At 34.5% G+C, this 25,764-nt stretch overlaps 5 protein-coding genes across 5 annotated transcripts in view; 3 read left to right on the top strand and 2 right to left on the bottom strand.

Annotated features, from left to right (window-relative positions):
* Positions 1–5,417, top strand: part of LOC129946872 (myophilin) — a 37,296-nt gene extending 31,879 nt beyond the window's left edge. The window contains exons 2-4 of the mRNA XM_056057238.1: positions 4,118–4,337; positions 4,407–4,528; positions 4,598–5,417. Of these exons, the coding sequence (XP_055913213.1) occupies positions 4,118–4,337; positions 4,407–4,528; positions 4,598–4,768 (513 nt within the window). The 3' untranslated portion in view covers positions 4,769–5,417. The remainder of the gene's footprint in view (positions 1–4,117; positions 4,338–4,406; positions 4,529–4,597) is intronic.
* Positions 5,418–14,549: 9,132 nt separating this feature from the next.
* On the bottom strand, positions 14,550–15,222 carry LOC129946306 (probable 28S ribosomal protein S6, mitochondrial). The gene is made up of 2 exons (XM_056056440.1): positions 15,067–15,222; positions 14,550–15,005 (listed from the first exon to the last, which is right to left on the bottom strand). The coding sequence occupies exons 1-2, from the start codon at positions 15,109–15,111 to the stop codon at positions 14,607–14,609; spliced, it is 444 nt and encodes a 147-aa protein (XP_055912415.1). The 5' UTR covers positions 15,112–15,222; the 3' UTR covers positions 14,550–14,606.
* A 1,614-nt stretch (positions 15,223–16,836) lies between these two features.
* Positions 16,837–18,205, top strand: LOC129945593 (uncharacterized). Its single transcript, XM_056055422.1, has 2 exons — positions 16,837–16,986; positions 17,039–18,205. Exons 1-2 carry the CDS (start codon positions 16,911–16,913, stop codon positions 17,998–18,000), a joined length of 1,038 nt encoding a protein of 345 aa, XP_055911397.1. The 5' UTR covers positions 16,837–16,910; the 3' UTR covers positions 18,001–18,205.
* Positions 17,967–23,375, bottom strand: LOC129945592 (nibrin). The gene is made up of 4 exons (XM_056055421.1): positions 23,218–23,375; positions 22,347–23,159; positions 20,864–22,182; positions 17,967–18,171 (listed from the first exon to the last, which is right to left on the bottom strand). The coding sequence occupies exons 1-4, from the start codon at positions 23,243–23,245 to the stop codon at positions 18,103–18,105; spliced, it is 2,229 nt and encodes a 742-aa protein (XP_055911396.1). The 5' UTR covers positions 23,246–23,375; the 3' UTR covers positions 17,967–18,102.
* A 969-nt stretch (positions 23,376–24,344) lies between these two features.
* LOC129945595 (adrenodoxin-like protein 2, mitochondrial) lies at positions 24,345–25,146 on the top strand. Its single transcript, XM_056055423.1, has 2 exons — positions 24,345–24,591; positions 24,649–25,146. The coding sequence occupies exons 1-2, from the start codon at positions 24,470–24,472 to the stop codon at positions 24,986–24,988; spliced, it is 462 nt and encodes a 153-aa protein (XP_055911398.1). The 5' UTR covers positions 24,345–24,469; the 3' UTR covers positions 24,989–25,146.
* Positions 25,147–25,764: the final 618 nt, after the last annotated feature.

Genomic DNA, 25,764 nt, shown 5'->3' with positions numbered 1-25,764 from the left:
GGTAGAGATATGTTTATTTGGCGTTGAGTATGTAGGTCAGTATGTCGGTTCATATCATACCTACAGAATTACATTTATTTTATTCTTTGAAGGCACAAACAAGTGCCTTAGGGATTTTTCTCAAGGATTCCTTTTTTTAATTTTTTACAGCTATTATAAGTACACGCCTTGCAAGGAATAATGACAGACAATAATGTGCGAATCTGACAAGGATTGAGTATGAAAGAAAATGCAAAGGAACTGAATCGCACAAACTAGCGTTTGAGGTTTAAAGCTAAATAAAATGTTTATATGAATACTTTTAATAATTTGGCAGCTATAAAACTTTTGTAATTTTTAACCAAATTGGAAACGACAAAGGTTTATACAACGAATTGAAAAAGTTAAAATTTTGCAGTCATATTGCAGGTTCAGACTTCATTTGCAGTCAATTTCATTCTTTGAACGTACATTTTGATCAAGTCAACTAGTTATTTTTTCAAGTGTCATGAATTTCAAATTCAGAACTTTACTTCACAAACCGCTACTTTAAGTTCATGGTACAAAAACTACCAAAAACATTACTGCCTACAGAACAATCCTCAGACAAGGTACAAGTCTATCACGATTTGTATTTTGTACTGTAAAGAAATATTAATTATTTCTTTTACAATTTGACAAGAACCCTTTTACAAAAAACTGTAAATAAAGCTATGCAGAAAATAAATAAATCATAGAATAATAAAGTTCAGCTTTCAGTTAATGGAAAAGACATGATCAACTGTCACTTTGGCAGAAGTTCACTTGACTTGATAGTTAGGCAACTAACTTTCCAATCAACTTTCCAATAAAGTTGACTTAATTGGAAGGCAATTTTTTGACAGCTGGCCAATCAGATGCTAGAAACTTGCTTACTTTCAAGTCCCTTATGTCGTCTGAACCTGCCCAATGATGAAACTGTTGCAAATATGACGTGATGTGTAGAATCGAAACCGTGTGTGTAGCTTAACTTGTGCGTACAAAATTGAATACAAGGCTGCTCTAGCACGAACGTTGATGAAAATCCGGATTTCTCTATTCCTCGGTGTAATGTCTTATGGGTAATTCCAATATTCGACATGTGGACATTTTTTAAGTTATTGGAAGTTATTGATATGGACGAATTTCAAATTTGAAAAACGGACACAACGACTTCAGTAAGGCCTTTGATAAATTTTGCCACAAAACGTTAACTTCCAAACTTAAATCCCAGGGCTTTAACGATAAATTTGTTAGTTGGGTTTTTTCGTACTTGTATAATAGATCATACAGCGCAGTCCTCATATTTTTATACCAACTATGGCGTACCACAAGGCAGCCACTTAGGACCTTTACTGTTTATTTTGTACGTTAACGACTTACCTTCTATTATAAAACACTCATCTGTTTTAATTTACGCTGATGACATTCAAATTTTCTAACGTATTCACTCACTTGACGACTGTTTACTCCTACAAGATGATCTAAATAGTTTTCGCGAATGGTGTTTTATAAATAAGCTTTTACTAAACGTAGACAAATGCAAATCAATGTGTTTTACACGCAAACAAAATGTTTTGACTTTCAATTATCAATTAGACTCTTCTTATTTGACTAAACTCTCTACATTCTCTGACCTAGGTATTATTCTTGACTCAAAATCACCTTTTACAAATCATAATGAATATATTATTAAAAAAGCAAATGAAACACCCGGATTTATAAAACGGTTTTCACATGATTTTCCCGACCCTTATATTCTTAAACTTCTTTATATATCATTTGTGTAGTACCCGTGACATGATGGTTAGTGCGTTGGACTATCATGCAAGGGGTCTAGGGTTCAATCCCTGCATGTGCCACCTCAATTTAAAAAAAAATAATTTTCGCGGGTACTGCCTCTTGCGAGGAATTGACAAATCCTTCAAGAGTAATTCTTGTCATGAAAAAGTGCTTTCTTAACTAGCCGTTCGGATTCGGCCTTAAATTGTAGGTCCCTTCCATTCTTGACAACAGTACTCGCACACAGGAATGGTTGAGAGTTGTAAGTCACTAGGCCCTGGTTCACAACGGACTGTTGCGCCACCCCATTTGATTTTGATATATCATTTGTAAGGCCAATATTGGAATATGGTTGCATAATATGGACTCCCTGTTATTCAGTCCATATAAACAGAATAGAAGGCGTACAAAGAAGATTCATGCGCTTCTGCCTCCGTTTCTTCCCATGGTCCAATAGGTTTGAACTTCCACCCTACAATCATAGGCTCACGCTCGTAAATCTTCCATGGCTTTCAAAACAAAGAGAGTACATTCAGCTTATTATAAAATTAATCAATGGGTCAGTCATATCACCATCAATTTTGGAACAATTAAACTTTATTTATAGCCGTTCAAGTATTAGAAGAGAAGTTCCTTTACGTAATGACTCTTTTTGAGCAGAATGGTGTTAACAGATACATTTTTCTAGTAATGAGCATCAAATAATTTTGTATATTAAAAATATTATCTTTCCAGTTAAGATTAAAATCAATTGTAACTCCTTGATATTTAAAACTGTGCACTGAATCAATTTTGAAACAAAAATCGGAACAAGAACCAGCTTCTAAAAAATTAGGTCTATCACAAAAGCTGATGGCTTGAAGTTTTAAATGACATTATTTTTGTTTTTTTTCACTAAGGATTAACTTATGAACAGAGAACCAAGTTCTTAGAATTTCGAGATCTTCTTCAACTTAGATGTTACAATTATTATGTTCTGAGTTTGACTGGTGGGTAATCGATATATCATCCACAAAAGCCATAGGAAGGCCATTCAACTGCAACCTAAAGAGAGAGTTAATATTAACCAGAAAAACAAGGGACCGAGTACGGAGCCCTGAGGTACTCCAGATTTTAGATATCGAGCTTCACTCATAACACCATTAACTACTACTTTTTTAACTCTTTCTTTTAAATATGACTTCAGCCATTGAAAGATAACTCCCCTAAATCCTGCATTATATAATTTACTTACAGTAAATCATGATCAACCATATCAAAGGCTTTAGCCATATCAATAAAAAGAGCCATAGTCAGTTTATTATAATTCAAGCTGCCATAGAGTTGACTGCAAAGTCATTGGTGTGTGTTTGTGTACCTGCATTTAATACGTTTCATTTCCTTAGATGAAACTCGTTTCCGGAGTTAAAAATAAAGGGTCTTCAAATAACATTAATTATCAATGATTGGGACTATTTTGTAGACGAGCGAAATAAATATGTACAATTTGGAAGACTCACATTTTCAACAGTTACCTTTCAATCTGTCAATTCGTCAAAAAGAGAATCTGATGAACATTTCTGATTTAAAGCATCTTCGAAGTTCGATTCTAAAGAATGTGCTTTTCGATCAATAATTTTACCTCATCATTCATTCCAGCTTAGTCCATCCCTGATTCAAGTTAAATCATCAAGAAAACATCATGTCATACCTATTTTATTGATAACAACAAGAATGTTTATTTTAGGAACAATCAAACCTTACACCAATCATTCTTATTTGTTTGTAAATTGATCGATAGAATTGATTAAATCGAAATGAACATCATTTTTATAGACCCATTTCAGGTAATATTTAATACAAAATGCATAACTTGGTTGACGTAGTTAAAAATAAAAATAACAATCAACCAATCAGAAAACTAAGTTGTTAGTCATTTATTATGCTGTTTGATCTACGGACATCCGCTCCTAAAAAATTCTTATCGTGTTGTCTTATTTGCATAGTTTAAGCTTTTTCTGCCTCAGATATGGAAATTATTTAGAATTTTCCAAGGCTAACAATTTGTTTGCTAGACTTGAAAATATTTATCTGATAGATTTATAAATGAAAACAATGCTTAGAACGGAAAGGTATTCCAGGTCTTGCTGTGATAAAGTTTATTTTAAACTATTTTGTTAACCAGTCATCGGTTTTTGAAGCACATTGTTTAAATAACGTCTGGGCGACTTTAAAAATAAGTCAAATCTTTTCAAAATGTAGTTTTTAAAAAAGATCACTCAAGATTTCACCATGTCTGTTAATTCTCAATAAAATATGTTGGAGTAGTATTAAAACTAATAGCACACTTTCTTTTCAGATCAACTCCAAATATAGCGAAGAATTAGCTCAAGAATGTCTAGAATGGATCAAAATTATTACCGACGAGCCAATCAACACATCTGGTGACATGGATAACTTCTTCGAAGTCTTAAAAGATGGTGTTCTCTTGTGCAAACTCGCAAATTGCCTACAAGCTGGTTCAGTTAAGAAAATAAATGAAAGCAAAATGGCTTTCAAGTGCATGGAAAATATTTCCGGTAAATATACTTTTTCAATATTAGTGTATTTTGTATTAACGTTCCTACATTGTTTTTTTCTCTTTTCAGCTTTCTTAGCTTGTGCAAAGAACTTCGGTGTCCCAACACAAGAAACATTCCAGAGTGTTGATCTGTGGGAAAGACAAAATTTGAATTCTGTCGTCATATGCCTGCAATCACTTGGACGAAAAGTAATTAATTTAAAATATTCTTAGTTGAGAACTCAATTTAACCAACTTTTATTTCAACAAACCTTTTAGGCACACAACTTTGGAAAACCTTCGATTGGACCAAAAGAAGCTGACAAAAATGTTCGAAACTTCAGCGAGGAACAGCTCAAAGCTGGCCAAAATGTCATATCGCTCCAATACGGTTCAAACAAGGGAGCTAACCAAAGCGGAATCAATTTCGGCAACACCAGGCATATGTAAATTTTTGTAAAAAGTTTTTCGCGTACTTATTTAAATTTAAAACAATATTCACATAGCATTCCATTTAAGATCTAAAAAGTGAAACAATTGTGAAAATCACTAATAATGTATTTAAAATTGATATAACTATTTTTGTATAATTTTAAGAAAAAAATGTTTAACTTCTTTTTTCCAAATTTTTTTATAAATGTTTGTTTATACTTTATTGGCACCTTAAACATTCCTTAAACAAAACAAAGACAATGAAAAATCATAAAAAAGACCAACTTTACATTAAAATATATATGTATTTATTTGTTTTTAAATTCTATAAAATATTGTGCCATTAAGCATTTATAATTTTTTTTTTAAACAAGCAGAACAATCTAACTAAAATGAAAAATGAAAAATGCAACCTGGCATTATTTTGTATTATTACTAACTTTACAAGTCTTTTAACTTAAAAAAGATTATTTTTAAGACATTAACGTTTACGAGAGTATTTTTGAAAGGCCTTTTACACAAAGAATTTAATCAAAGTAGTGTCTTTTTAAAGTTGAAATGTTATACATCTTATGGATTATATATCGGTATATATATTTGATATATTATGTCTGGTTATCTGTTAAATTCCTTTTGAAAAATAAATATATTTTCTTTTTATGAGAAACATTGTTTGTCTTTTCGTTAAAGAATTAAACTCATTGAAACAATTGCAAGAGTAAGTTAAAAAAGGTTGGTAAGTTCACAAAAATATTGCAGTACAGTAGGTTAGGTTAGGTTGGAGTGGCTGTCCAGATATCATTGACACACGTAGACCTCAAGGGTCCATTGTGATACCACTAATGAGGTTACTCATGGGAGAGTAATGAATTTAAACAAACCATTTTGTACTTTTAATAAAGTTAGAGAGACGTTTTGTGTCAATCGTTGCCAGTTCACTGGTATTATCGAAGAAGGGATTACCGAGAAAGTAATTCCTTCTAATGGAGAGTGGTGGACATGTACATAGAAGGTGTTGGACTGTTTCCTCTTCCTCCTCGTCCATGCAGCTTCTACAGAAGTCATTTGTGTAGGCCCCTAGCCTCAGAGCATGTCTACCTATGAGGCAGTGTCCCGTTATTACTCCAATTGTAGAGCTTATACTTTGTCTGCTCAGTGATATCAAGCCTTTTGACCGTTTTAAGTCAATACTTGGCCATATTTGCTTGGTTGCCAGGCAGGTGGTACTTTGTGACCATCTAGTATTTGTTGTTTCTAAAGCATATTGCTTGAGAAGATATTTGCATGTAGCAAGTGGTGTTCCTATGTTATGTTTTTGTCTAACATAAGGCAGAAGTGTTCCGTTTTTGGCAAGCTCATCGGCTTTGCAATTTCCCGGAATGTCTCTGTGGCCCGGCACCCAAATGAGGTGAATGTTAAACTGTTCCGTCATCTCCTTCAGAGATGATTGACAATCGTGGACTATTCGAGAGTTTGTGGAGACAGACGCGAGAGATTTAAGAGCGGCTTGGCTGTCCGAGAAGATTCGTATATCCTTACAAGATATAACGTTTTCTTTGAGCCAGGATAGTGCTTCTTTAATCGCCATTACTTCTGCCTGGAATACACTACATTGATTGGGAAGTCTATAGGATAGACTGAGATTCAGTTGTTCTGAAAAGATACCACTTCCAACTCCGTGATCGGTCTTTTAACCGTCAGTATAGAAGTGTACCGCATCGTCTTTCAGGGGTCCCTCTTCTTCCCAGGAGGATCTTGAACGGATGGACACATGGAATCTTTTACCAAATACCATTTTTGGGGTGGTATAGTCTAAGCGATCTGGGATAGATCTGAAATTGTCTGGAATAGTTGTATGCCCAGTATTGTTACTGGTCCATTGAGACGTGGCTCTAAGCCTTACACATGAGTTGGCAGCCACCTTTTTAGAGAAGATGTCAAGTGGTGTTAGGTTTAAAAGCACTTCCAGTGCTGCGGTTGGTGTTGTGCGAAGTGCTAATGTGATGCACATACCTGCTGACCGCTGGACTTTAATGAGTTTATTTAGATTTACCATCTTGTCCAGTGCGGTCCACCATACGACAACTCCATAAATGAGTATCGGCCTGATTACCGAAGTGTATAGCCAGTGGGTTATTTTTGGGGAGAAGCCCCATTTTGATCCTATGGCCTTTTTACAAGTAAAAAGCGCTACTGTAGCCTTTTTGATTCTGTCATCAATATTTGCCTTCCAATTTAGTTTTTTGTCTAAAATGACCCCCAAATATTTAGCTTGATCGGAAAAGCTTAATGGTATTCCTCTAATCTTGGGTGGGCTAATCTGAGGAATTTTATATCTTCTCAAGAAGAGTATTAATTCTGTTTTGTGTGGGTTGACGTCCAATCCACATTGATTAGCCCATTTAGTTAGCCTGTTTAGGGCATTTTGTAGGAGTTCCGAGAGAACTTGGGGGTGCTTCCCAGATACGGATATCGCAACGTCATCAGCGTAGGCAATCACCTTGAAACCTTCTGCTTCCAATGCTGTAAGTAGGTCGTTTACTAGATAGATAGATAGATAGATAGATAACTTCTTTATTAACAAAAATTTTTGATTAATAATATTTCTTTTCTTAAGAATAATGACATGGCTTATTCTGCCGTCTGCCTGTTATGACATTTCATTTAGTGTTATAAAGAATAAAAATGAAATAAAATAAATAAAAGTAACAAGTTTTTTTTTTTTTTATATAGTATACAAAATCAAAAAAAAACATAAAGTAACTAAAATTAGATTTACATAATTCAATTAAGAAATTTAACAATTTTAATATGATTTGAAACACAAAAAGATACCAATTTTGAAATGATTTGAAACACAAATATATTTATACGTTTTCAATTTTTAAGTGATTTGAAACACAAAAGATACCAACAAAAATTTTGGTGCTTGAACTGCAACAACTGCTGTTTTAAGGTACATAACTATTGCGATATGCTAAGGCGTGTTTGCAGTACTTATAGAGGGTAGACCATCCTATCGCTCCATTGAGTATTTCATAGAGTCGGTTTAGGGTGAGATGACTTGATTCGAAATACAATCGTCGGATTTCCTGCAGCATTGGACAGATTGCAATAAAATGGATTGTATCTTCATTCTCTCGTCTGTTGCAAAGCTCGCAAATTTGTGACAAGTCAGCTCGGTGGGGCATAAAGTTTAAGTTCAACAATTCGACACGAGCTCTGAATATGTAGCTTATAGCTTCGGCCGAAAATTCAGTAGAGAAATAATTCGCTTCCGAGGGTAACTGGTGATTTAGGTTCTTATACATATTTCTAGATGTAGTTTCATTTGCTCTAGATAGATGCTGGGTGTAAATTTTTTCATCTATTTTAGCGATGACATTAGCAAAAAGCACCGGCCATTCATCAACGTTTGTTTCACTTAGGGGAAGATTAGTTCCGTGGGCTAGGGCTAACTCGTTCCAATCCTTGAATGGTGAAGCCCTCGTTTGCAACAATCTTACCATGATTGATTTATGAAGACTTCTTCCGCTTCTTCTCATAACTCTTATTAAATAGTCGGAGTTTGATTTTAGATTTTCAATGTAAAGAGGCGATAATCCTGATTCCACGTAGATGGCATAATTTGGCGTTGAATTTGGCAATCTAAATAAGCGCTTGAAGAAATATCTTTGTACTGCTTCGAACGCCTCTATATAAGTATGTCCGAAAACCGGGGTACCATAGCACATGCATGTATTCACAGTCGCGCGAAACACACGGTATTTTGACAACAGATCAATTTCTTGGTTCGCAAAGAACTTGGGCCACATTATGCTCAAAGCTAATTTAGCCTCATTACTTTTATTCTTAACATGCTTTGCGAAGTTAAGGTTGTGTGTGATTAAAACTCCCAGATACTTAAATTCCTGCACCACTTCAATAGCAATATTATTAAGTTGCCAATTCTCTTCGGGAAGCCTTCTTCTTTGACGAGTCTCAAAAATCATCACCTTAGTTTTGCTAGTATTGATAGCTAACCCCCATTTCTCGCAGAATGTATTTAACCTGTTTATTTGCAGCTGTAGAGTGAAAGGGTTTTCAGCCAGCAATACTAGGTCATCAGCATAGAGTAAGACTTTTACTTGTATGTCGGCAAAAGATATTCCTCCTGGAAGAACATCGGAAATATCATCAATAAATAAAGCGAAGAGGATTGGGCTAAGAATGCAGCCTTGTGGGACACCTGTTGTCGTTTCAAACCAATCTGATAGATGCGATCCATCCCATACCGAAGCAGTCGACGAGATAAGGAAATTGAAGTATAGCTGCAAGAATTTCCGAGAGATTCCAAGCATTGAGAGCTTGTACAACAATGCTTGTCTATTCACCTTGTCAAATGCAGCTTTGAAGTCAACGAAACAAGCATATAATTTTTTCTTTTTATCAAAACATTTCTTGGCAATACTTGTTAACGCAAATATATGGTCCAGCGTTGAGTAACCCGCTCGTTTACTATCATGTTCCATAAAAGAGGCGAAAGGACTCCACCTTGGGGAGTGCCTCGATTCACCGATCTGGTGGTAGTAAAACTTCTCATGTTAGAAATTACTGTCCTTCTTTTGAGCATGAGACTTATAAGGTCTATGAGTGACTTCTCTAATTTCAGCTTATCCATTGCTGTTGTGATCGCCTGGTAACTGACGTTGTTGAAAGCTCCTTCAATATCTAGGAACGCTACCAGGTTATATTCTTTGTATTCGAGGGAATGTTCAATAGTACGTACCAGTAAGTGAAGTGCTGATTCTACTGATTTTCCTTTGGAGTAAGCATGTTAAGCTGTGGAAATGAGACATGGTTTTAAATTATGTCTGATATAAATTTCAATCAATCTTTCCAAGGTTTTAAGAAGGAAGGATGATAGGCTGATTGGTCGTTGATCTTTAGGGTTAACGTGTGAGGGTTTCCCTGCTTTGGGAATGAAGACTACTTTTGGCATTCTCCAGGCTTTGGGAATATATCTCAACCTCACACAGCTTGTCAGAATGATTTCCAATGGTGGAATAATCATGTCTGAGCATTTTTGTAGTTCGGCCGGAATGATTCCATCTGGTCCTGGAGATTTATATGGATCAAAGCTGTCTATGGCCCATTGCAGTTTTTCCCGCGTTATTAGATCAACTAAATCGCTTGTAGAAGCTTGAGACTCTGATGTTAAGTCGTTGAGTATGTTAGAACTACCTGGAAAGTGGGTGTCTAATAACAGATTAAGAGATTCTTCATCTGTGATAGTCCACGTGCCTGCTTCTGTCTTTAAAGCACTGGGTATTGTTGGACTTTTTGAGAGAATTTTCCTGAGTCTTGAGGCTTCTGAAGTATTTTCTATTTTACCACAAAAATTTCTCCAAGAAGACCTCTTACTCTTTCTTAATTCTTTTTTATATTGCTTTAGAGCTTGTTTGTATAAGTCCCAGTCAGAAGGAGATCTAGTGTACTTAGATCTGTTGAAGAGTTTGCGACAGCTCTTTCTGAATGGTTCTAGTTCTTTATGCCACCAATGAGGTTTCTTTTAACCCTTTAAAATGGTTACAGGGCATGAAGATCTCATTGATTCATTTAAGGCTTCGGTGAGATGATTTACAGAAAGGTCTAGTTCATCTTTACTGGAGGAGCTTTTAAGAAGGTTGTGATTAAGCAGTTGTGTTAGTACCTCCCTATAACGCTCCCAGTTTGTATTCCGGTGATTTCGAAATCCCGTAGATGTATTTGCTATATCTTTGAGCTCAAACTGCAGTACAGTATCATTGATATATTTATAAAATTAATAATTTTAATAAGCATAAAATATTCTTTGATTATTTACAAGTACATACATAGTTTATTCCTTTTAATAAAGTTGGCTGTACAGTACCGAAGAAATTTGATACTTGTGAGTCTTAGTTTTAGTTTTATTCATCAAATAGATTACAGTTAATCTCTTAGACTATGATAAAAGTACATAATTTAATTGTTGGTGGGAACTATGTATTTAATAAACATACGACTGTTACAAATAGAATGTTTTATTGTCTTACATTAAATAAAACATATTTAATTACAATTAGGAAAAAATTATTCAAATATTATTTAATACAAGAGATTTGAACATGTTTCTTGAACAATTAGAATAAAAATCAACCCTGCTACAAATTAAATTAGCCTCCCTAATACAAGAGGAAATAGGTTCATTTCGAACATAATTGCTACGATGAAACTGTTCATAAATAAGAAATCGACAACGTGTTGTTCTTGATGGAGCATTTCCTCCAGTTACTAATGATAGTAAGGGGGGACAATTTATATGATACGTTATGATGTCTCTAATAAACATCACTGAAAAGTATACTCTACGATCTTGAAGAGATAGTATTCCAAGCAGCAAACACAGAACACTCTAGGACGGTCTTGGAATCCTCCATTTCAACTTAAAGAAAGCATAAAATATCTAGTAAAATTCTTTTGAACTCTCTCAATTCTATCCCTTGAATTATTATAATAATGATTCCAGACTATGCTGCAATACTCTAGAACCGACCTTACAAAAGAATTATATAGTGATTTTAATGTATAGGGATCTGAAAATTATCTGGTGTTTCTTTTGATAAAACCAAGCATTTGATTAGCTTTATTAATCATATTGTCGTAGTGAGGTAAAAATGACAAATTGGTATCTAAGATAACTCCTAGGTCTTTCTTTGTTCTCACTCTTTCTAGTGTTATGTGTTTGATGTTATAAACAAACAAAATTGGGTTGTAATTCCTGAAACACGACAAGACTTGACATTTAGAAATATTAAGAAGAAGGTGATTCTGTTGGCACCAATCATCTAATCTTGTTAGATCCTTCAAAAGAAGCGAACAATCAGATTCACTGCTTATTTTACGATAAAGTCTTAGATCATCCGCAAAAAGAAGGCAATTCGAATCATTAAATACATTATGTATGTCATTTACAAATAACAAAAACAGTAATGGCCCTAAATGACTTCCTTGACGAACCCCTGATGGAACAAAGATGTCATATGAGAACGAGCAATCTATTTTTACGTTTTGAATTCTACCTGTCAAGTATGATTTTAGCCACTTCAATAACGAAGAGTGAATACCTAGGGAAGTTAATTTTTGAAGTGAGACTTTATGATTAATTCTATCGAATGCTTTCGCAAAATCTGTGAAAATAATATCCGTTTGACACATCATTTCCATATTTGATATGATATCGTGAGCGAATAAAGCTAAGTTTGTCGCAGTTGATTTACCTGAAACAAATCCATGTTGGAAAACTGATATGTGGCTACGAAACAAAACTGACAGTTTGTTACAAACTAGCTTCTCGAATATTTTTGGTATTGCAGAAATTTTACATATTGGCCTATAATTAGTAATTTCCTGCCTTGACCCCGATTTTAAAATTGGAGACAAAAACGAAATTTTCCACTTATCCAAAAAATTTCCTTCTGCTAGTGAAAGATTGAAAATTATAGCAAGTGGTTCAGCTAACGCAATTGCACAATTTTTTAAAAAACAAGCAGGAATCCCATCGGGTCCTTCACTTTTATTAGCATCTAATCCAGACAGGGCCTCTTCAATTTCTTTACGACTTAAGTTCACCGAGCTGAAGTCGACAATTCTATTTACGGAAGGCATCTCTTGGATGGAAGGAGCGTCTCCATTGAATAAACTGATTGAAAATAAGTAGCGAATAAATTGCATATTTTTGGTATTTCACTAGTCGTGGTGTCGATGTACTTCATACAACTAGGTATTCCATTTGACTTCCGCTTCGAACTTATGACATTCTAAAAATGCTTGCTATTTGATTTTAAATCACTCTCAACCGATAAAAGATATTTTCTATACAAGAATTTGTTTAGGATTACGAAGGAACCTGGCATTCATATTTTTTAAGTTTAGATTAAATGTTGTAAATAAAAAATGCAGTGAATCAAATTAGAGCGGCTCGCTTACACTAAAACCGAATTATCGGGTCGGAACAATTTGAACGACCGTCTCGGATGTTCGACTGCATATACACTCCTTCCGACCGCGGATGATATCGGTCTGGAGTCTGAATTTGTGAAGCTTGTATTTAAAAATAATATTTTTTTTAATGGAAGTTTTCAAAGAAATGTTTATTTTCGAAATTCATACAGTCATTTAATGCGTCAACGTACAAGACGTCGTTAATGAAATATTTATGCAAATAAAAGAACTGAAGATTTGAAATTACAACCCATCAAATGTATCAATCTGACGATATTAATCGACGTTATAATTGTTTCTTTCCATAAATCCTCCAAATCTTTGAGAAGTTAAACGTTGATTTTGAGTTTTATTTTGTTGTTGTGACTTGGGTAACTCAGGTCGGGATTCTGTTGAGGTTCCCGGCTGCGATAAAGGTTACGGTTCTGTATCTTCTTCTTTCCTGGGACTCCCTATTTCATTTGTTTTGCTTAAAATAAAAGTGATTCGTAGTAAGTTTGTTTTCGGAGGTAGCACCAGACCTTACAGCTCCATTGCACTTGGTGTACTCTTTTTGGAATTGGTCCCTTAAAATACTCCATTTTTTCTTTATATCCGGAACAGTCAGTTCCATCTCTGAAGAAACTTCGCCCCATAGCTGTTTAGCAAAGTATCTGTTGTTTTATAAGTTTTTGACAATTTATCGGAGAGAGGTAGCCAGTTGTATGTACATATATAAAATTAGTTCATTTAATAGAATATCATCAGTCTTGTGATAATATTTATTCATATAAGTAAATTCTGAAATCCTAAGAAAATCCTTAGGGTAGAACCCGTGGCGTGATGGTTAGTGCGTATGATTGTCATGCCAGAGGTCTTGGGTTTAATTCCTACCTAAACCACCTTAAGTTCTTTTTACGGGTGCTACCAATTCCGAGTAAATCCTCGAAGATTATTTCTTGCAACGAAAAGTGCTTTTTAAATAAGCCGTTCGGATTCGGCTTAAAACTGTAGGCCCCGCTATTCCTGACTATATTACTCGCACACAGGAATGTTTGAGAGTTGTAAGTCACTAGTCTAATTTAGTTATAAACATGCAGTTGAAAAATAATGTGGGTGTTTTTATTAAACCCTTTTTTGTTTTCTTGCTAAAATTCGTTCGAGGTTTTGTTTGCTTTATATTTCTATAGCTAAGAGGCATTTTAAAGCATCTTCTGGCCCAATTAATGTTTTCTTTGAATTAACTCTCAACAAAGACGTAGTACGGATCACATACCTTTCTCTAAAAAAATTCCCGTTTTCTGCCATTATGTCCTAGATGGCAACATCTTATGAAGAAATTCATCTTAGATATATTTATTACAAGTAGCTTTAGAACTGTGGTTTTGGTACAACATGGATCTTCCCTACAAATTTGGTCAACTTGGCTTGAATAGTTATAATAGCAGTGTCCTGCCCAGATCCTAAGACGTTTTAATTGAGTAGGGCATGTACAAAATATTTGAAAAACTATTTCCTCTTCGACCATATACCTGTTACGGAGGTCATTGTAGAAACTTCATCAGGCTTAATTTTTAATATCGTATGTAATGTAAAAATCATTTTTTTTTATAATTTGTATTCGAACCTATTCTCAAAGCCAATAATATGCTTAGAACGTATTGCAACAGACCAATTACTAAAATGGCTGCGATGGAATGTCGAAATAAATTCTTACTTGGTTCATTTTCGCTTATAAGACAAATTTGTAAAGGTCTCTAAGAGAAAAAGAATGTCTTGATAGACATAATCAGACAAAATGTTCAAATACAGACAATTAAAGTTTTGAAAGTTTATTTGAAACAAAGTGTTTAATTCATAGCCCGTCCTGTTCTTATTTCTGGAATGGATAATAATCCAGACCAGAGTTGTAATTGTACTTTTTCTTTTGTTTTCTCTTTGCTATTTCAATCATTTTCTGAACATCCTTCCTATATGCTGGCGGTTGAAGTTCTTCATGTAATGTACATTCCACTGGCTTAGTCTCTTCCAATTTGAATATATGTTTGCGAATGATGTCGATATCCCTTCCGTATTCTTCATTTAAATCAACAATTTTATTTGGAGCTGTATCAAATTGAATAGCAAAGTAATTCCCTTCGCGATGGACGAGACCGTGCTCGCTTATCTTGTGTGGCAATGCTCGTGATCCCAAGTTCTCTAGCTTTCGAATAAAACCTCCTTTCTCGAATATAGACTCAGCTGTACGTTTCAGTACAGAAACAATTTCCGGCTGTAATGTTAACATTTTTGTATTTTCTGGTTTGTAAATTAATGTTACATGATTGTCTCACCCGATTCATTTGCCGTAAAACTAATGATAATTCATAAGTAGGCATTTTGATATAAACTTTATTTGAAAAACAACTAATTAAAGATACACCTTCTTCGTAACCTTTTCATAACAATTCATAACCACAAAAATAAAGAACTAAATGTCATATTTATGTCAAAACCAAACTGTCAAATCGATTGAGGATTTCAATAAGTGGTGCCAGTATCACTTATTTCTTTTCTATATTGGCCGCGTTCGTGTGCATTTTTTTAGCTATCAAATTTAGAATTCTTTTTGTAAAGGGTGTTTTTATTAGATGTGTGATTTCAATCTGGCAATACTTTTTTCAGAGTTGATTTATATTCGGTTCAACTTTCCATTACCGCAGCACAAATTTCAACACTCGTTTATTTTTATTTGATAGATATGTGCAAATAAATAATAATTATAGCAATTATAGAGCAAGGACACATTTATTTCTATTTTTAATTAATTTTTAAAGTTCACTTTTACAAATACAAAACACGCAAACATTTTTTTGTTGGGGGTTTCTTTGATTTAAGTGTTCAAATGCAAACAGAACTTCGAATACACTGAAAACCACACCCAACCCAAATCCTATAATGACCCAAGCAGGGGGTAGCATGGGGCCAGCATGCTCCCCTTACATACCTAGCTGTTAGTTCATCGTACTATCAATTCAAAACAAATTGTTTAAGGTTCAAAAAACGAAATACAAAAAAAGTAAGGTGAGGTACGAAAAAAAATATTTTTTTTATGACTTAAAGGTGTGTCACGCCTTAATGTTTAAAACATGTACTATTGAGACCCCTAACTAACTGTTTAACACCGCTTGGCTATATTTTGTGTTCAGTTTAAATTTCTGAGAACTTTCTCAGTCAGTTTGACAGATAAGAAAAATGAAATATAAAGACAATTCACTATTCCTTCTTACTTTGTACCAAAGGTACAAGTGAAAATCATGGAACGGATACTTCAACTTAAAGCCTTTAAAAATTATATTGTTTAAAATTTTGTTTGTTTGTTTTTTTGTTTGTTTTTTCTTATATCTTTTTGTTGCTTTTTTCCTTTCTATTGAGAGCTGTTACCATTATGGCAGCTTGTCTGCACGTATCTCTGCATGTTTTTCTGCACCCAACACACCCGTGTATACTCTCTGCCATGTAAATGATGCAAAGTTACATAGTTCTGTCATATAAAATGACAACATGGGTCTCAAGCATTATTCACATGAGCACGACCAACGAATGAACGAATATTCGTCGATTTTGACATTTCTTTCACATGAGAGTTTTAAATTCGTTGCGAATGAAGTTTGACCGCCAAAACCAAAACAAGAATGATTTTTTTTAGGTTAAATACGCGCGATTATTTTATTCGTTGTGAGTGTGGATAATGTGGAACGCGAATAAAGTTTGACAGTTCTCATCAACTACAATTTTTTTCGCGACGAATAAATTTGTTTTCTTAAATTTATTAATATATGATATTGAACAGTAAAAGTATCCATCATAAATCAAATAAAACTAAATTGCTATTTGTTAAGAATTTGTGTGAAAATATGTCTTCAAACGTACATATATAAACTCACATTTTGTAATTCATTCATACTTATTTCAAAAAACTAGAATTAATGTTGCCTATCCTTCTGGTTGTGACAATCTATGTGATCCTTAAGTGGATAGCCAACCGAACGCGGGCTGTATATAATGGCCAAGTGACAGATTCCAAAAGTTAACTATATCTTTGATCTTTGGTTAAAGCTAAAATTTGTAAACAACCACAACGTGATTTACTTCAAAGAACTTTCGAATCGGAAATAAAACAAAACAATTTGAAAGTATGACTGAAATTTGTAATGAAGTTAATCTTATGATACCGCCTCTTGTAACTATCAAGGTTTCAGACATTACATTCGGTAAGATTTATCAACAAAGTTTAGAAAAATATTGTACATAGTATCCTTCTAGTGAAACAAGTCCGCTCTTTATTCCTTAAACGGAAGACTTCTCAATTTGATTATCTTCAAGATGAAATAGCTAATAGTGCTGCATTACTATCCCGTTTAATGGCGCGCCGTAAGAATTCCTTTCACAACATGAATGGCTTTAAATTCCTTTGTAAGCTGAACACAGCATTGAGTCGTCTTCTGAAGCTTGACGTGGAAAATAGGCTAAGTAATTTCTATCAAATGCTACCAGATTCATCATCGTATAATCATCATGAGGTACCTTCTAGAAACAGTTTCGATTACATTCTACTGCGACTAATGTCTGTGCATAAAATCTATCAACGTATTGCCTATTGCTGCCTTGAATCAGCTACTTATTTTAACAAACTCTTAAGGAACAACTTTTTCATGGAAACTATCACACTTTTCTTGGCTGTGATAGCAAAGCTTTGGGACTTAACCAATAAACTTGGAAATACTTACTCGGAATTCTATGAAAAATTGATGCCTTTTCGAAAACATTTTCCACAAGTAGATTCCCAGAATAGTTTTAAAAATGTCGACTTTCCGAAAGAGCTCGAACGATTTTCAATCAAGCCCACAGCCCACATCGAAATAGATAAAGATCCCGCCCAGGTTAACAGCATAAGAATGGATAAGGAGTTTGTTAATACAACACCAATTCCAGTTGTAAGTGTGCTTCAGAAGTTACAAAAGGAAGAAGACTTTGGAATGCCAATTAGCAGGGAGTCATTAAAGCCAGTAATCGATCTAAGTCGTATTCACAATGTAGACGATATAAGAGAGTTTTTCAAAGACGAAGATGCTAAACGGCAAAAATGTTTAGACTCATGTGCCACTAAGTATGTTCTTAAGCACGAGTGGCTTGCCATTCAAAAACTAGTGGAAAGAAAAATAATTGCAAATGATCACAAAAAGGCTCTCAGTGTTTTTAGAAAGTTTATTACGAGCAAAACTTAAGAATATCTTTATAGAAAACACCTATAAACTAAGCAATATGTTTAAAAAACCGCAAGAGCATGAACTCTACCTTTGAACTTTGGTCTTTCTTAAAGAAGTCAATTAACAGATTGGTTGCACTACAGTTGGAAAAGTTCGGATGATCTGCGTTTGTGTTTTGTAGTTATGTTTCTGTAAAATAAAAAAAAAATGTTTAATATTGAAACTTATAGTTTTTTTTTATAATAAGCGCACACTCAAAGGGATATATTACCCTTATTATGTAGACACAGTGTGAGCACTAGGAAAGGGAGAGAGGGTTTGAAAGGAGATGTCGGTGCACATTGGTTTTGAATTCCCGAATATTGCAATAGCTGGGCAAGACAGAGTGTGGCAAGGCATTCCACATTCGCATAGTAAGGCTAAAGAACGAATCTCTGTACTTGACAGTACGACCGAAGTTGGGCTCGAGGGTATATTGATGAGCATTCCTAGAAGCGCGAGTATTACGGTTGAACCGTTTAAGAAGAGGAATGCAGCTGGCTATTTCTCTAGAGCATAAACCATTAAACTAACGGTAAAAGAGGGTGAAGCAAGAAACATTTCGACGATGTTCAAGTGACGTAAATGATCTTATGATGGTAATATCACCAATCAATCTAAATGCTCTACGTTCAATACTATCCAAGAGGCTTAAGTAAGTTGCAGGAGCACCAGCCCAGATATGGGAGCTTTGGACGTATATAAGTCTTGTAAATAACAACCAGATCAGAGGGGGAGAAAAACTTCTTGCATCGCCTTAGAAAACCCAAACATCTTGCGGAATTTTTGGCGACGTCGCGTATGTGATCGTTCCACAAGAGGTGGTTGATGATACACATACCGAGAACATCGAGATGTTCAGTTTCCTCGATGCAAGTGCCATTTATGGATAATGGCAGGAGGGGTATATTTCGCTTTAACGATACAAGACAGCATTGCGTTTTCGAAGCATTAAATTCCACGCGGTTTCTTATTCCCCATTGTACAATGCTGTTTAGGTTGGAATTTAATGAGCTTATCATATTTTGTCGTTGCAGTTCCACATCCGAAGAAAAGGGGTGTGAATCTGAAAACGAATATGAAAAGCTAAGAGTACTATCGTCAGCGAAATAATGTATTTTGCAGACTAGAGATCATTAATAAAAATGAGAGTGTTGGAGATAAAACAGAGCCCTGGGGCACACCAGCATTTATTTTGTGGTTTTCATACTTGAATCCATCCAATACAACTTGTATTGAACGATTCGAAAGGTAATTACTAATCCAATGAAGGAGGGATTCATGAAAACCGAAAGCACGCATTTTCGATAAGAGAGCCTGATGCCAAACCCTATCAAATGCTTTTGAAATATCTAGTGCAATAATCTTACTTTCTCCAAAACTTTGTAAAGATTTGTTCCACTGTTCGGTGAGATGAACCATGAGATCACCAGTGGACCTATTGCTACGAAAGCCGTATTGCCGGTCATTAAGAAGCTTTCGATCTTCAAGATATTGCTTGAGCTGATAATTAATCAGCGTTTCCATGACCTTGGAAAGAAGGGACGTAAGTGCAAACGGTCGGTAATTAGACGGTGAGGAAGATTCGCCTTTTTTGGTAATAGGCTGGACAAATGCGGTTTTCCATCCTCTCGGAACGAGACCTGAGAAGTAGGACAGATGAAAAAGCTTACGCAGTGGTTTTGCCAGCGATGAAGAACACCTCTTCAGAACAATAGCGGGGATACCATCCGGACCAGCAGATTTATGTATGTTAAGATCTTTTAGGACTCTCGCTACAGTACGAGTGCGAAAAAAGATTTGCCCCATAGAATCAATAACTCAATCAAGTACAGGCGAAGTCATAACACTCACTGGCAGCGTTGAATTTGCGGCGAACTGCATAGCAAAGAGATTTGCTTTCTCTAAGGAGCTAACAAATGGAGTGTCATTCACAACGAGCGTAGGAACCGAGGAAGAGGAAGAATTCCTCATGTTTTTTACAAATGACCAACAATTTTTACTGCCTTTGGGACATTGCAGTATTTTTTGCCGTAATTTTTGGTCATGTACAAATTTGGTCCGTCCAATATAGGAGTTGCAGGTCTTCCTGGCTTGCTTGAACTTATACCGGTTTTCCTCAGTTGGATTGGCTTTAAAACAACGGAAATTTACCTTCTTGACCCTAATAACCTCTTTACAGCTCGCATCGAACCATGCGTTTTCCTTAGGTCTGATGCTTTTAACCCTATTCCGGATAAAAGTTCTCATTCCCAGGAGTTTATTAAGATGCAACGGTACATACATAGAACGAGGTTAGTAACTGAATGCAGTACTGTGCAAAACCTAAGTAACCAATTTATTTGCTGGGATTCTTAACTTTTCGTACAAATTACTATTTTGAATGTTCTTTTTAAAATTAAATTAAAACATATAATGAAATGATTATAACACGTTTAAAAAAAATAACAGTACAAGAAATATAAACACAAGATTGTGAATGAACAATATTTTCACTAAAATTTCCATTCGCTGGCATCTTGCATTGCTATGCAATTCCGTAAAGATGAGAACATGCTTAACAACGGCAAAAGAGCCATTATGGCTTTAGTAAAGAGAAGTGCTGTTGAAGCCACCTTGAATTAAGCAAAAAAGAGTGCATTTATCTGAGGTATATTCTGCACATCTTCACAGCTATGGTTTCCGACACCAAATAAAATTTATCGAAATCAGTTAGATACTTTATGAGAAAATAAACCTACCGAAAGAAGGTTCAGAATTACCTGAATTACTTTTAAATATTAGAAACTTGTGTATATGAAATAATATTGCTGACTTAAAAAAGCATTTTTGTAGTTATTACCTTTATGAACGCCTTGAAATTCTTCCTATTAGTATCCAAAGATGTGTTTGACGACTCTCGACTAATCGAAAAGTTACTTCCTTTTGATGTCAAATTCATTTTACGAACTCGAACTGCAAAGCCTTCTTTCAACGAATCAATCCATTCTCTTTGCTTCAGGTCATCTAGTGAACAATTTTTCTCTTCTTTTACGTTCTCGTCTTCATCGCATTTTATTTTTAAAATGCTCATAGCTGACAACCAACCATCAGGTGCGGCTTTTAATGGTGAAACTTTAATCTTGGAACTTACAATATTTGCCTGACACGACTTTCTGTTAGGAACGAAAGGCTGTGTTTTGGGCAAATCCAAATCGCTGATTTTTTCCGCACGATCAACGTCATCCTTGGGGCTCTTAGTTCCAAATGCAAACAACTCATCCTCGTCATCAGATATGCACCCTCCAGAAGGTTTAGATTTTTTTGGTGACGATCCAAAGTTAAAAATATCATCATCATTATCGTCGCTGTCATTGTCGGTAATAAGGGCAATTCGACCGCGTTTGGCGGCGATTGATCTATTTTTGGTCTGTTGGCTTTCTTGTAATACTTCTGCTGGTTGTGTATGAACTATTTGACTCTTTTGTAAGAAACCGGGTAAAATCGGTTTTACTTGAGGGGTAGTTTTCTTAGATGAAGAGGATGGGCCACTTTCATTTGACTTTGCTCGATTTTCATTGTCTTCTTTACTTTTACCACCCAATGGCGACCTTGCTATTCTGGGTTTTTTATTCACTTGCTTATAATTTTCAATAGGTGTGATTGGTCTTTTTTGTGATTGAGAACATTCTTTCGAGGGCAAATCTGAGGACAGAACAAGATTTTCACTGAAGTCATCATCGGAGAAGTCGATGTTTTTTAAGTTATCAATTTCGTTATTATCAGTTCTTGCACTTTCTTCTTCAGTTGTCTTGGGCATTATATTGTCTGAACTTTCTGAGATCATTTTCAAGCTATCAATTGAATTTGTGATTTTCGAATTATCTTCTACTACTACGACTTCTGAATCGTATACTTCCGACTGAATTGCCTTCTTCTTCAAACAATTACTCTCTGGAACATCAGAATATTGAGAGAAGATGGTATTGATTTCCGATTTTTGTGATCCAGTGTTCTCTGCTAACATAGTGCCAATATTTGGAGTTTCAAGAGCCGAATCAGGAAGTATATTCGAAATTGCATTGAACGCTGGATTACAGTACTTTTCAGTCGTACAGCATACAATTGCTAATCCGATTTCATATTCGGGTATAGTGCGAAGGGAATTAGCTTCCAGATACTCTAGAAAAACATAAGTTAAAATGATTTTTATTTTATATTAAGACCAATGTCACAGTGAATTCAAAGAATAGGTAAGCACATTGGTACCTATAACTCTTTAAAGAATTTCGAATTACGTACAAAGGATATGTTCATGATACCAACTGCGTACAGTTTTTACTTACCAGATATAGTGTTAATTGTTTGCGTCCCTTGCGATTGTGTTGAGGCAACGTACTGTATAACTATGGTATTGCTCTTCAACAAAAATGATTTGGAAACATTATTTTTTAAGTCTTTACATTGTCCTCCCGCTTTTGTCACAATTGGCGCATACATTTCTAAATGCTTTTTACTCATAAAAACAAATGTTTTCCCAGCAAACAGTGTTTTACGATTCTCATTAAAACCCATATGTCCATCTTGAATTGCTGATGATAATTGGATGCTTCTTTTTGGCAGATAGTTACTTGGATTAGGTGGTTCCTTTTTGTCTTGAATATTTGTATGGTAATCTTTCCAAAAACTACACGATACTATGGGAATCTTCTCGATCAATGCGTGTAAGACTTTGATAGTTATGGTTATCTCGGGCATAGTTAAATGTGTACATTTCGATTCCCATTTGGAAATAATATTCCCACCCAAAATATCAAGCTGATTCTTTATTTCAACTAAGTCTTTAGCATTTAATGAAGATACCATTGTATTAATGTTGTTTTTTGAAATTACCCATTCATTTTTTAAAGCTCCAAACAAAATGCGATCACCTTCTTTGAGTTCGATCAAATTGCCTTTGGGGATCTTTTGTTTGTTCTCAATGTGCTCATTGTGATATGTACCGTACTTGGAACCTTTATCTTCGAGTTTCAAGGATTTATTTGATACTTGGAAAAGTGCATGAGAACGACTAATGGATGTATCATCTGTTAAAACGATGTCAGATCCTACGCGGCCAATTGTGTATTCCCTTCCCGAAAGAAGGTACATCTTTTTACCTGTTTTATAAAGATGTCTTATTATTGATAGTGGGAATTAAACTTTTACACAATTTACCTGAGTGTAAATGGTTAGCTATCCACATGATGAACAAAATATTGTCCAACGAAATATCAAACAAAAAATAATTATATCTTTAATTTGTTTATAGTTAATTAATTCAACCAAGAAAAATTTTGCAGAATTGTTAAGCAAAAAAAAAAACAATCAACAGATGCTTTTTTTAAATTTGTCATTTGTCAAAATTAAAAAGAGCAAAATATACAATCCATCCAATCTCAAGTGAACCTAGGAACTTATATATAAATGATCTAAGGTTCGAGTTGAATTTTGGTTCAAATAATCAGAGTTAAGCCGTTTTAAATTTATTTCCATCTGCAGTGTTAGAAAAAGAAGCGGAGTAATTATGTGACTTAAAACCATATTTAAGAAAAAGCACCTTTATAAAGGCGAATATGTTCAAAATCTTTATTTATAAGAATCTGCTGCTTTTGATCTACTGTCTTTACCAAATAAATGTCACTTTTATAATTTAAATATTCTGGGCCATTGATATACTACATATGGACTGCTAGTCGATTAAAAAAATTAATTAACTTTCAAACGTCACCTCTTGATTCTAGGTCTCATAATTTCTTTTCAAAGAAAGATTATTAGACATTTTTACAAGATACAAGTCAAGTTGCTCCATATTTGCACTAGAACAGCCAATAGCGTCAAGGAATAGATGACACCAACGTGAATGGAAAAAACACTTGTTTTCATTTTATAAAAAAAAACAGTATTCATATTATAGGTTCACCTATAGGTTTCGGCTAAAGAAAATTCTATTCAAAATGAAACTTTTTTATTTTAAAACTTAAATTCAATAAGGATTCATCTACTTAGAGTTATCTTTGTAAAAGTTTTCACTTTTTATACAAAATTAGCTTATTCTTGAAATAGAGTCAGTGGAAATATAGATTTTGAATCTTTTTGAATTTCAAAATTTTGCTTTAAAAAAAAACTCAAAACAAGCCGGTGATCAAAACGCAACTTAAATTTCGTGTAGCAAAACGCAACATTAATTTCGTGTTGTAAAACGCACCTTTACTTTCAACTTTCCGACATTCTGCAACATCCTGGAACGCACTTCATTACATAATTTGTTCTGACGTTGAAATGTCAAATTCCTGCTGTCAGAAGAAAACTCATCTGCTATCAACTTTTTGAAGAACCTATTGCGATAAATTTTTATTTTAGAAAGTCTAGGGAAGTTGGCGTAATAAGTTGTTGACGAATTTTATTTTGAATTTGTGTCTTCTAAACAATGTTACGCACAGTCCTACAAAGCACTAAAGTGCTTCTTGCCAAGCCAAATAAATTTCCACAAGTATGTACACAATATTCCAGAAACCTCTCAGTTACTGTTCCTAACTTCGATAAGTCCGAGTAAGTATTTTGTATGCATAATCACAAAAAAAGATATTAAGTCATCGATCACTGTAGAATTCAAATAACATTTGTGAAAGCCAGTGGTGAAAAAATTACCTCAAAGGCAAAAGTGGGAGACACGATCCTAGATGTTGTGGTAAACAATAATATCGACCTGGATGGATTCGGAGCCTGTGAAGGTACACTCACATGTTCAACTTGCCACTTGATATTTAAGCCCGCCGACTACGAAAAGCTCCCTGACAAACCTGGCGACGAAGAGCTCGATATGCTAGATCTAGCCTATGACCTCACTGATACGTCTCGTTTGGGTTGTCAAATAACGCTCACCAAAGATATGGACGGCTTAGAAGTTCAAGTTCCAGCGACTGTCAATGACGCTCGTAGTGCGTAGCATCGTCAGAGTCGCGCAAACTGCAAACCTGCTATGAATATCTAATTCTAGAATCATTTCTTTAGGTAGCTCTATTTTCGGTGTGTTACAATGTAAAGTTTGTATTGTTATGAAATATAAATAAAAAACAAAGGTGCATATATTTTTTTAAAAATTAATCTATTTTCTTTATCTTCAAAAAAAAAAGAATATAGCCAGAAGTTGCATTGCGTCTTAGAAAAGAAAATTAGCATATATCAGAAGCTTCATTATAATATGTACATAAATATGTGAGTATTTGAGTATGTTTGTGCTTCCATCCTCTAGTTTGATTGTTTGATTTGCTGCTGCCCTTGAACAAACAAAAACTAATCATTTATAATAGAGGAATAGACACACTCCACGCAAATTTGATTAAGATCTAAATTTTTCTACTTCTCGCTTTAATAAAACCTTTAAACTATTTTAAGGAAATATAGTTTTATAAACAAAAGTACAAAAACAAAGTACATCTACCTATTAATAAATGGTTTTAAAAACGTTTGAATGAATGAATGTAGAGACGATTAATGTCAGCTATAATTAATGAAAACAATATTGGTATATATTTATCTATGACTTATAGTCATTTGAAGTGCACACACGCAAAAACTTAAGTACCTCGTGATAAAACATACATTTGGTATCTACATAAATAAATATATAGATTTAAATCTTTATTAAATATGAGTTCTGTTTGAATGTTGCAATAGGCAAACTTTCTAACGTTATAAGACTGTTCGTTATCTATAATCAGG

Source organism: Eupeodes corollae, chromosome 2 (genome assembly GCF_945859685.1).
Source record: "Eupeodes corollae chromosome 2, idEupCoro1.1, whole genome shotgun sequence".
NCBI lineage: Eukaryota > Metazoa > Arthropoda > Insecta > Diptera > Syrphidae > Eupeodes > Eupeodes corollae.
Note: the sequence above shows the minus strand (reverse complement) of the source record. Positions and strands in the feature narration are given on the sequence as shown.